Source organism: Corvus brachyrhynchos, unplaced genomic scaffold (genome assembly GCF_000691975.1).
Source record: "Corvus brachyrhynchos isolate BGI_N302 unplaced genomic scaffold, ASM69197v1 scaffold1, whole genome shotgun sequence".
Taxonomy (NCBI): domain Eukaryota; kingdom Metazoa; phylum Chordata; class Aves; order Passeriformes; family Corvidae; genus Corvus; species Corvus brachyrhynchos.
The window spans coordinates 5281332-5293587 of NW_008237222.1; the positions used below are offsets into that span (position 1 = coordinate 5281332).

The 12256-nt window shown below is 37.7% G+C and overlaps 1 protein-coding gene across 1 annotated transcript in view; it reads left to right on the plus strand.

Annotated features, from left to right (window-relative positions):
* The window catches only part of UNC79 (unc-79 homolog (C. elegans)), a 96701-nt gene that overhangs the window by 62948 nt on the left and 21497 nt on the right, over positions 1 to 12256 (plus strand). Inside the window, exons 37-43 of the mRNA XM_017728931.1 lie at positions 1176 to 1214; positions 2160 to 2272; positions 2357 to 2442; positions 3258 to 3431; positions 5028 to 5096; positions 5684 to 5794; positions 11273 to 11377. Coding sequence (XP_017584420.1) covers positions 1176 to 1214; positions 2160 to 2272; positions 2357 to 2442; positions 3258 to 3431; positions 5028 to 5096; positions 5684 to 5794; positions 11273 to 11377 — 697 coding nt within the window. The remainder of the gene's footprint in view (positions 1 to 1175; positions 1215 to 2159; positions 2273 to 2356; positions 2443 to 3257; positions 3432 to 5027; positions 5097 to 5683; positions 5795 to 11272; positions 11378 to 12256) is intronic.

A 12256-nucleotide genomic window follows, 5' to 3' on the forward strand; every position in this document is an offset into this window, starting at 1 on the left:
GTTTTTCTGATTTATGCTAGAACAACTGAGAATAACATGATCTTTAATCCCCTGCACCATCAAGTTTGAGATTATTGCATTGTTGGAAGTATGCTGTGTTCCCAGTTTCTCATGCATAATTCATTAAAATCATTGTAATTTTGGTTCATGCTGTTGCGTTTGACTGAGCTGCCTTAGGGTCCTTTTTGGATTTTATGGTGTTGATTAAACTGTCTTCAGAACAGGGGGTGACCAAGGATGAGCAACAGGATAAAAGGATCATGAATCAAAGAAAAGCATTGAAGATTAGATATAAAATAGCGTAGCTCTATGAAATTTTCACTTAGATTTATCAATTTATAACATCTGAAATATTGATTTGCAGCAAATTAAAGTAAAAATTTGGTGGTATTTTGTATATTAGAAAGAGATGCTTCCAGTGTCCATCCTTATAATGGCTTTACAGTGTACAGCTTTTTGGTGGCTTTTGGTATTAAGGATGTTTTGCTTTGATATTCTAAGCCCCGATTCTATTCATTTACATGTCCTGCATATTGAAGTACCATGATTTTACTTTAAGATTGTGTTCAGTATTTTCACCATGAGTGCTCGTATTTGGCTTTAAAGTCTATATTTAGGTACTAAAATAAATGACCTAATTTTTGAGAACACACCATTTCTCATTTGACTTTGGAAGAGCTAGTAGGTAATTAGTGTTTTTGAAATTAGGCTAGTTATTTAGGTGCCAAAATCTGGAACTAGAAGCCTCACTTTAGACTGCCAAGCAAAGAATTTTTGCTTAGTCTGTGTTGCTGCGTTAATCAGAAACAATTCAGTTTGTAGGCAGCTTCTGGCAAACTTTTTTTCCCTCTAAAAAAATTTAGTTATCCATGATGTGCTGTAGGGCAAAAACATTACTTCATTATCTTTGTGCTACTAGAGGGAGGCAAGATTTGTCTTTAGAGCAGTTGAGACTGCAAGAGTTTAGAATAGAGTGAGAATAGAGTTTACGTCATGCAAACATGGTTTTTCTGAATTTAGGTGCTCTTCAGAAGATCCTTATGGTAACATTTTAAATGTTCTCTAAAATTGTTGTTTATTATTTGTTTAAAATGGTACTTTATTGGCTTACTTAAAAAGTGAAACACACAAAAAAAAGCATATGAGCTTCAATTTCTTTTTAATTTTTATTCCAGGTTGGCATCAAGTACCAGTTTTTCTAATCAAGCAGAAAGGTATGGTAGCAAAGGATACCTTGATAAAAAAAGAAACAATCAATCTAAACCATCATCTTCCCTGACCCTGTAATCAAATAACTTTAAGTTTTTAAAAATGTTATTTAAAATTTCCGAGTAAAAGAAAAAACCTGCCTTTTCCGCTTATTTCAAATATCCTGTGTTTTCTGGAGATGAACAGGAGCCCATATTCATATATGTTAAACCTGGAAAAAATTGGATTCAGATGCTGTCTTGCCTTTGCAATTTCAGTGCAGCTTTTTCTAACTGATTCTGTGTTCAGTATTTGTCTTGATAAACTATCTCCAATCAAGTGAATCATCCTTGGCCATGGAGAATCCCTGGTAGTGTTGCCTCATTATGTAAATCAGATGCTGAATAGGATAAATTCATTTTGAGAAGCTGTAAAGCATGTTAAGATGTGCAGTTTATGAGTAAATAGATAATACTTAGGCTTTTAAAATGAAAGCATTCATTTATGAGTGATTAGGGAGTACTTCATCTCTTGAAGGAAACTGCAAGAGGCAAATGGATATTGTAATGTTTTTGTTTACCTGTTGTTCATGTGTTTTATGATAAAGCCAAGAACCTTATTCTGTGTCACTGGAATACACAAGGTGAGAGCAGGATTATATTTCAAATTCAGATGATTCACAAATAAAAATACGTGGAGAATCAGGAAAAATACAACTATTTATTGGGGCAAATACTTTAAGTATGTGTATGTAACTTTTTTATCTCTTCATAGTTGAGCTGAAGTCATAAAATCAACAAACTTCTTTTCAGGACCAGGACAGTTCTGTTTTTGACTATCTCACTCATAACTGAACACTTCCATAATTAAAAAGAATAGCATCATCTTTATTTTCTCCGTGTAGTCAGCTTTGACAAGTGTTTCATCTGCAGTGCAATTTTTTTTCTTCTCTTCTTTTCCCTTCATTTCAGCATGATGATCCCTGGAAATGCTGCAGGTGTGGCCAAGCAGTTCCTCCGTTGTGTGTTCCATCAGCTGGCTCCCAATGGCATCTTCCCTCAGCTCTTCCAGAGCATTATTAAAGGTAATGTGCAATACCTGAATTCATTTTTGACCCTTGGTTTCCTCTGTATGAACAGCCAGTGCAAAAATGTCATTCAAATTTCAGATGGAAGTTTTTTACGGACTTTAGCCATGTCTCTGATGGACTTCAGTGAGCTGAGTTCCATCGCTGCTCTGAGCCAGCTGTTAGAGGTATGTTGACAATTGACTATGTTAATGATGCTAATTTTATTAGCATTATCAGGATCATTTTTCCTCATTTGAGTTCAAACTTGTTTCATCAAAAACACTGTGAATTTTCGTTTTGTCCTCCTTGGAAATAATTAGGCTGTCCTCACCACAAGTAGTGTGTCCCATTCCTTTCTATTTTTTGTTTTCAGGAACATTTCTGCTTATACATCTCAGTTCCCCCTCTTCATTTTATCTGATGACAGTTTCTCTTAAGTATTCCAAAACTCTATTGCCTGCCTTTGACTGCCTTCTATGCAGTTGGCTTATTTCTACTGTACCATTTTTCCTCCTGCTAGAACTAGTCACTTGCATGTATCCTGCTTTTCCAAGAACATGGCAATTGCTTCATACAAGATGTTGACATCACTTTAAAACTGCTCATGTCTTTTCAGGCCTCACTCTAGGACAGAAGCCACGAAAGCACACATGGTCTACTGAGCATTAGTGAACATATCTTTAAAACTGTCTAAAGGAAAACATGAGCTGAATACTTTGAGTTTTGCTTTTTCTACTTCCATGCCAGTCTAAGCAGATTATGAGTTAGGACCCTGCTTATATAACATTTTGGCTCAAAATCTTTTGGTCAGTACTTTAGGAACTGCTGGACTAACTATCACATACTCAGTTCAGCTTCCCAGCACAACACTATCATTAGCATCATAGAGAAAATACGCAGTATTTCCTCTCAACAACTTAACTTCAGCACTTTCAAATACTGTGTAAGGGACCACTTCTGCACGGGTGTGATTGTTCACAGTTATCGCTTTGTTTCCCAGGGTTTAAACAACAAAAAGAATTTGCCAGCAGGGGGTGCAATGCTACGCTGTTTGGAAAACATTGCTACCTTCATGGAAGCCTTGCCAATGGATTCGCCCAGCAACCTCTGGACCACAATTAGTAATCAGTTTCAGACCTTCCTTACTAAACTCCCATGTGTTTTGCCTCTTAAGGTATGATGTATGGACATCTGAAGCAAGCTATATTGCCATTGGTCAGGATGTATTGAAACAGTGGGAAAATTGTGGATAACCAATCAGAGTGGGTTCGTGTGAATTATTCTTGTGATTTATTGTATCTCTGATCCATCCTATTAATTATGTTTTCCGTGGATAACAACAGCAACTCTGAAAGGGGTACTTGTCACTTCTTTCTTGGCATTTTTCCTATCTGCTTTCTACGCCCTGTCAGATTAGAATACTGCGTTTGAGAGAGTCAGTATTTAAACCATGAAAATCTATCTAAATTTAGTTTTAACTGTTAAAACTAAATAAAACTCTCAAGAAGAGCAACACCACCTAATTAATTTGCTAAAAGTACACAGTAGTCAGACAGGCAGAAACAACTGAGACTACTGGGAATTGGGCCTAGCCTGTTTGGCTGACCAGGTTGTAGTCCTGATTGTAATAGAATATTGTAAAGGAAACTGAATCCAGAAGCTTTGGGCTCTGATTTCTGAGAGCTCAGAGGAGATACAGCAGGATCTTATCTCCTGGTGTGTATATTTCCAGATATCGTTTCAGCAAACATAATAAAAACTTTTGAGTCTTTCCAGTAAACATGGAGTTCTGATGCCCTTACTCTATTTCCTATGATGTGAATAAGCCCAGTGGTAATTTCTTCTATACAAAGCAGTGTTGTTCAGTATGGGCTGAGGGATCCAAAATCTAAATCTGTGACTGATAAAATTGTCTTTTAAATTGGGTGTCACTACCCAGCTACATGAACAACACTAAATTCCTTGGCTCTATTATGCAGTAGTCAGATCTTGAAACCTCTTCAGATTTTGGTAAATTGTGACATTATCCTTCAGCACTTACTAAGTCAAACAGGCAATAACCATTCCTTCTGTGTACTAGTCACCCCAATCTGCTGCATCTTGTATAACTGAAATAAATAAAAAGAAATTAATTGGATCTTAGTGATTCCAACTGCATATCCGCCATTCACGGAACCTTTAGGTGGAGTGTTTACTCTGATTTGCCTTTTATTCATGGGAGGAATTATTAGTGATACAAGAAAAGCAATTGCTTGCTCCTGAGCTTTCAATCTCCTGTTCTCTTCTTTAGGGTCATAGGGGACACTTTCATATTCTAGATGTTTACAGCAGGGGTGAGGCAAGACAGTGGACTGATCCCGAAAAGTCCATTCAGTGCTGTAACCTGTATGATTTATTCGAAATAAAGATTACATCATAAGGAACAGCTTAAGGAATCTGAAACAGCTGCTGCCAGGGCATATTCCAATGTTAGATGTTGTGAGTTGTCTTGGGATGTGAGGGAAAATATCAGAGACCAGGACAAGCACAGAAATACAAAATTAGGTAGATGATGCGTACCTATGCTGTATATGTTACCCCTGAAGGGGTGTGATTGGGTATGATTGTGTTCAAGAATAAGCCAGTTTAGAGAAAGTAATTAAAAATCAATCATCATTTTTTCAGACTTCTCCTATAACTTATTTATAGCTGCTACCACTATAAGCAAGATGTGTGCACAGAAAGATACTAACTTATTTCCTTTTTCTTTTCTGCTTTCAAATATGTTCAGTGTTCTTTAGACTCCAGTTTAAGAATCATGATTTGCTTGTTGAAGATACCTACCACTAGTGCCACCAGGGTAAGTTCCAAGAAGACAAAATTCTGTTGCCTCGGATTTAGCCAGCCTGTGCTACTGTATGAATATGTTCTTATCCCCTGGCTAGGAAAGTGTTATATATAAGCATAAAATTGTGCAGTCCAATACTGTTTGGAGAATGATAAGAGCTTTGGAATCTAGGTTACAGTAAAGTGGGGGTAGAATTACATTCTTGTGTGGGTGTGAATGTATGTCTTCTTAAAGATTTGATGTTCTCCTTTTTTTTTTTTCTCATCTATTTTTTTCTTTTTTAAAAAAGGGTAATGAGCTTCCTTAGACGTTTTTCAGTACAATTCCACTGAAGTCAGTGAGGTTTTCCTGCATAAACTATGCAGAATCTCTTATAAACACCATGTCATAAGTGAAACTATTTTCTACCTTTTTGTTTCTAATTTCTGACAGAAGCATGAAGGCATATGATACAGCTGTTTGACCAAAACAGTGTAAATCCCAGGCAGATAGCCTCTGAGCCAAAAATAATGCTGTTCCATTCAGGTTTTCAGAGTTGGAATGCTTCTTTGCTTTTTTGGGCAACGAGTTATTGATTTCTGTAACACATGTCATTGCAGAGTCTTCTGGAACCTTTTTCAAAATTACTGAGTTTTGTGATTCAGAATGCTGTCTTCACTCTGGCCTACCTGGTGGAACTGTGTGGTTTGTGCTACCGAGCCTTCACAAAGGTAACAATGACACTGTATCTTCCTTTAGGGACAAGTGAAAACAGGACAAAGTTGTGCTTCCCACAAGTAGTTTGGAAGTAAAGATGAAATCAGTGTCAGGTTTCAGGCATGTCAACAGTTTTAATGTAGTTTGGTTAATCAAGTAGTGATCATGATTCAGTACCTTTTAATAATGCTGAGTTTTACATTCACAGTAAAGACACAGATTATGGGAACCTGCTGCAAGTGTTGCTCAGAAAAGTATTTTGATGTGATTTTGGGACTTGGACATTTTTTTCTCATGTTGAGAAGATACCTGGTATTGATGCATCACTTAAAACCTCTGTACAGTCATATCTTTCCTAGTGCACAAGTTTAGACCCATAACTTATGAGTAAAATCTTAAATATTCCTGGTAGTGCCTTTTGAGAGCTTGGCTGTGAGGGGAGGCAGTAGACAACTAAGATGGAAAACTCCAAGTTAGGAGCTTTCCATCTAAGATACTGTTCATTCTGTATTAGGTATTTTCCTTTGGCATGTATGGCTGTAGCTGTGTAGAAAAGAGAACAGTATGTGTACACTTTTTAAAAGTTTGTAAGATTCCTGGATGAAAGCCATGGTGTACAAATAACAGTTTAGTTATTACTCAGGTTCATTGTTGTAGCTATCAGTGAGAAGCTGAACAACAAAAAAGCAATTGAACCTAAGGTCATATATACTCCATTATGTAGATTGTCAAAGTACTGAGCGAAAATGTTGCCTTATCCACTAAGTGCACACTTTTCCATGCTTGATACATTTGTCAGAACAGTAATTAATCCTCAGGGAATGTTCTATCATAAGCAGCTACATGGTTTTCTGTTTTGATAATGTACAACTGGAACATGCGTTGTTTGAGTCTTAACAAGACTTAAAATATCACTGGACAAACAATGAAGAAGAAATGATAAAACCAATGACACTCACAGAAAAACTGCACCACAGGAAAATAAGAAACATTTTTACCAAATGTAATGGTTTGAAGCATTAAATAGAAATTAACAGTATGTTTAATGACAGCAAGCAAGTTCTAGCATTTTGTCTTGTTTGAAAGAGAAGAGTTTATGAAATGGAATAATCCTGAATATAGAAGATATTGCCTAGCTTTTAGAAGTATTTTGAGTTAGAGCTATAGTTAAGGGTTTGGACAAGGCAAAGTGAGAAAAATGTTAACTTGAAGTCCAATAGTGGTTTTTTTCATTGAAACAGAAAAGCCTCATTTAAAACTGAAGCAAAGATACTGCTCTTGCATTTGTGGTCTTACCAGTGTGTTTTGTATATCTGCTAAAGCAAATTGTGACTATAGGAAATTTTTCACTTTCCTCAGGCCCTGCAGTTTCACAAAAATGTAATAAAACCACATTATTAGAAAACCCACACGTGTCTCTTGCATGCTTGCTGGTTGGTTGCTCTATTAATATAGTGAGTACTTAATTGCACACAGGAACCTTGGATTACAGTGCTTGGTAAAATCATCTTGATTTAGTTTAATGCAACCCGATGACCCAGAAATTGGAAGCATTAGTGAATGTTCTGCATTGTATAGCCACAAAATAGTTAATTTAGTGGAACTCCACACTACATTATCTTTGTTATTTCTGAAAGCTTACCATAGTTTTGCCTTAGAAGTGTCAAATTAGTGACTGCTGTTAGAAAAAAACACCAAATCGGTTATGATGTCTGTGTTTTTTGTCTACAGTGGAAGTCACTGTAGGTAAATAGGAGTGTTGTGACAGAGTACCACATAGAAGTGAATTTCAGAATGAATATAATTTGTGAGCATTGAAACTATTCAAATGTAATTGCTTGTTTTGCAACGTTGAGTGTGGTGACTGGAACAAAACACTAACTTTCAGCTAAGCTGTGGAGGATTCTTGTCTTTTCAAAGAGCAAGCTACTCTGACATGCACTTTGTAGAAGTCAGTGCTGTACAACCACTCCAAATCTTTCTTTACTGCAACATTTTCCTGATATCCTGTGGTAGGAATATCTGAGTTTCTCGTCTTGGAGCCTGAAGACTCAGGTCAATCTGATATTTCTGTTGTCTGAGTTTCTGTTCCAGGTCAGCAATTTGTTTTTTTCAGCGCCTTTGGAACTCTCAGTTGAGAGTAGCATCTTTTCTGTGGGTAGTAATCTTATCTTTAGTTTTCCTTTCAAGTGTCTTAAGGTCCTAAATGGACACTTTTTGGCTTTCTTATCTCTTATAGCTGCAGAAGCTTGAAGCTAAGCTTAACCTTTTGCTAGTATTCTGTTGTCCCTTACCAAGTGAATGCAGAATGCCACATGATTTTGCTACTGAATTTTTTGAAGAATATTATATGGCAGATCTTCAGTATTTTTAATTACTGTAGTAGCAGCGGTGATAAAGATTTTTGCTTTATACTAGCTTACTTAGAGGATAGCATAACACTCCATTAAAGGTCCAAATTTACTCTTATTACTAAGTTTGGACCCTGAGGTACTACTAGAACTTCAGGAGTTTCATGTTCTACATATTGACATGTGGTAAGTCACAACTTGAAGGTTGCAAAGCAGTTTTCTATAGGGATGCATAGACATTTGAGAGTTAATTTGGCTGAACAGAGGCTGAAGTACTTAGTGTATTCTTGATACTTCGGGTACCAAATTTCTATATGTGACTCCTCTGGGTGTTACTTTTATGGAACAGTGGCCCTGTGGCAGAGTATAAAGTTCTAAAAGTATGTATAAACTAGGTTTATACATATTTACCACCAGCAAGATGATAGGAATAAGTAGGCTTGGATAGGAAGGATACTCTGGGCCATTGACTTACCTGTCATCACTCCTGATTTACAGTGCAGGAAGCAACAAGTCAGATGTCAAAAAACCATTTTGCCTGATTTTGCTCAATCTCTCTGCATTGCATGTGCTTAACAAACATTGAGTTTAGACTGTGAGATAGGAGACTTCTTTGAGAAAGAGGTAGTCAACTGCTGTATTATCCCTAAAGCCAAGAAAAGCTGGGATTCATGAAGCCTATGCCTCCTTTCCAGTGTTCTGGCAAAGCAATTTATTGTGGCCCAATATCCTGTATAGCATAGATGTTGGTATGTAAAATAGTTGAATGCTTTTGAAAGAATTATGTCTTCCTTCTTTTTCAGTGTGTGTAGGCTACTGTACTGGGTTACTGATCAGAACTTCTGTCCACTCTTTGGGGGGATGTAATTGTCATCTGACTTGAGTGTGGCACTGCATAGTGTCTGTGTCTCAAGTCTGGGAAGGCATATGGTGGTGGGAAGGGGCACTCTTCCTGGGGAATTCTAACAAGTAATCAGGATCTTTTTATGCTTTGAGTGTTGTGCGCTGTTCTGGTTCTCCATTCCCACTCAGAATGTTGTAGTATCAGAGAAAGTTCAGGTAATGATCTCAAGAATGATCAAATAGTTAGGTGAGTTCCACATACAGAGCAACTAAGTCAGAGCTCCTCAATCTGAAAGTGCAACAACTGGTGAGAATGTGAGAGAGGTCTGCAAGGTCACAAGTGATCCAGACAGGGATGGGTAATTCATTCCTTCCCAGTGGAAAGAACATACTAAGTTTGTAGGAACTAATCAAAGCAAGTAAAGGGAAGTGATTCTTCAACAGTTTGTGACTCCTTACCAAGTACCATTTGTGCTAAAGGTTGACATGAGTCCCAGAGGTCAATGGACAGTTACATGGAAGAGAAATATATTGAGAGTCATGAATTATACAGAAACCATGCTGAGCTCAGAAGTTCCCTGAGCTGAAAATAGTTGGTAAAATTACACATGCTTGCCTTGTTCTTATTCTTCCTTTTGCTTCTGCTTATGGCCTTGTTGGAGATAAGTTACTGAAGATATTTGTTCTCATCTGACCTCTCCTGGATATTATTATATTGTGTAATTTTTATCAGAGCACCACTCATGCGTGTGGAATGTGTAACTTTTGAATATTTGTCCCCTCAAGCTGATTTTGGAGTGTTAGCTTCCTGCGAGTTTAGCTGCCTAGACTGCAGCAATGTTGTCAGACAAGGACAAGGACTGCAGTTTGGGACCTGTTCCATCATCTGAATATGTTATCTGTCTGCACACTCCATGTAATTGAAGGGGAAACTAGGAACTTGAAGTACGGTCTCTTGATTCACAGACTGGCATCTGACATCCGTGAAAGACATACCATTCTGTTGTTTTGGCACCTTCTCCCAGATCAAGGCCTGATATTTAAGATCTGTTTTCTTTCAAAGATATATGGGTGCTGTGGCAGACACGCACTGCTGCTGCACGCATTGTTTGACAGTATGTCACACAGGTGGTGTGGTGACCTCAGCTCTCTTAAGAGGAACCCTGGTGACTGCTTGGTCTGCTGCAACCAAAGGTCACTCTTACTTCCAGCTATTCATCTTCTCCTGTGTGCAGCTGGAGGTGGCCTTCAAGTTGTCTCTCACTAACCTCATAAAACTTCTCTGAGGAAGAGACAAATGGTCACATTTTACAGATTTTTGTGGAGAAACTGAGGCCCTGACTGAGTAAAAATTTTCGTACATTTAACTTAAGTGAACGGGCAAATGTATGAGATTTACAAGACGGAGGATACTAGGTTTTAGATCTTAAGCACACTTTAGGTACGCTCTTCTTATTAGACAATTTATTTCGTCTCTAGTGGTTGTCTGAAATAGAGCATGGTGCTCTTGCTGATCAAAATTCTTGAGTTGCTGTGGTCAGTAGCAGGTTCTATGTTTTTATCTTATTGTCTAAAGTCAGAGAATGACAAAGTAAGATGTATAACAAGCCCCTCTTATCTCTTGTACCTCCTTGCTGACTCAGCCCTACAACTCTATTCTTAGACTTCTGCGTGCTAATCTCCACTGGCTGATTTCCCCCTATGTTTTAAAGTGTTTCTGTTGTAGCAGCTGTAGCCAAGACTGTTTTTATTGTGGAAGTGGAAAAGTACTGCCAGTCTAATGAGTGGAAATAGATAGTCCAAGCAGCTGTAGTGCAGGCACTCATTTTTTAAAGGGGGAAAACAACAGAAGAAGAATATGGTGAAATGTAGACTGTTTTTGGCAGGTTCAGTGAAAGAATAATGCTAAATACCACACCAGTTTTATTCTCCTGTGTCATTTCTTACTGCTTTCCCCTTTTCTCTTTGTATGGGACTACTTAATAAAAGCTATGTTTGCATGCCTGGACTTTATAACTATTTTATAAAATCTATCTGTACCTCATGTGTGAAATATTAAATCTCGGATATAATTTCTGATAAAACATGAAAGGAAGATTACCTTCATTGATGTCTGTTCGGTTAAGTCTGTAGAATTATATAAATGATGAGTGGTGATATCTTTTTCTTAAGACAGGAGAAACCAGTACACTTTTGTAACTTTGTTATTCTTAAACTTAGATAAAATGTATCTTTATGGTTTAGTAGTGGCTGTCAGTGAATTCCAGGACATTGACAATTCTGTATTTTTTGTTGTAGGAAAGGGACAAATTCTACTTGACGCGCTGTGTTATATTGGAGTTACTGCAAGCACTCAAGTTAAAGTCACCCTTACCAGACATGAATCTGCTGCTGTTGGTGCAGGTACAGGAGATTCTGATGTAATTTTCATACTGGTCCTATCTTGGCCCAACTTCAGGAGTGGGGCAGAGCAGAAGAACGAAGTCCAGCATGGTTACAGAAAGTACTAGCAATGTTGGTGAAAGAAGAACTTTTTGAATCCAAATCCAATTGCATTTGTATGTATTGGTGCATACATTTAGGCTCCTACATTAAAATTTAAAGTTGGAATCCAAATTTCTCATAATGATAATGACCTGTGCATCATTGCTGATGTATTGAAGATCACAGAATATATCTTGAGTTGGAAGGGACCCATAAGGGTTGAGTCCATTGAGTTTTATACCATGTTCTGATGGGGCAGCTGCCCCAGGTGCTGCCTTGTCTTCATATCCTAGCCTCAAACCCTGTCACCAGTTTGTGTGGGAAGGGGTGCTGATCATGGGCCACAACTCAGTTTCTGGCAGTAAGCTTGTCTGCAGTTCCTGAAGGCCATTTTCTTTTAACCTGTAAAGTTACAGGTTACAGTTTTCCAGTAAAGAATACATTGACAATATTTCTGCTGCTTTCATTCTGTGGAGTCAAGCTAGCTTTTTCATTGGAAAATATGAGGAAATAAGATACAGACTTGTGAAAACTTCTGCCTCCAAGAAGGCAAGTGTGGCACAGTTTGGCACCACAAGCCTGTCCCATGAACACAATTTCTTGAAGTCCATCAAATGTCATCACAGGTAGTGGGCTCTCATTGTTTACAATGAGCTAACAATGATATGTTAGGAACTTAAATTTACAGACTTAAAATTATAGGGGACCAGCATAATAGCACTCCATAAGGTTCAGGTGAGGTGTTTATTACATAGATCCCTCATAATGCTCCCAGCATCACAGCTCCATTCACTCTTT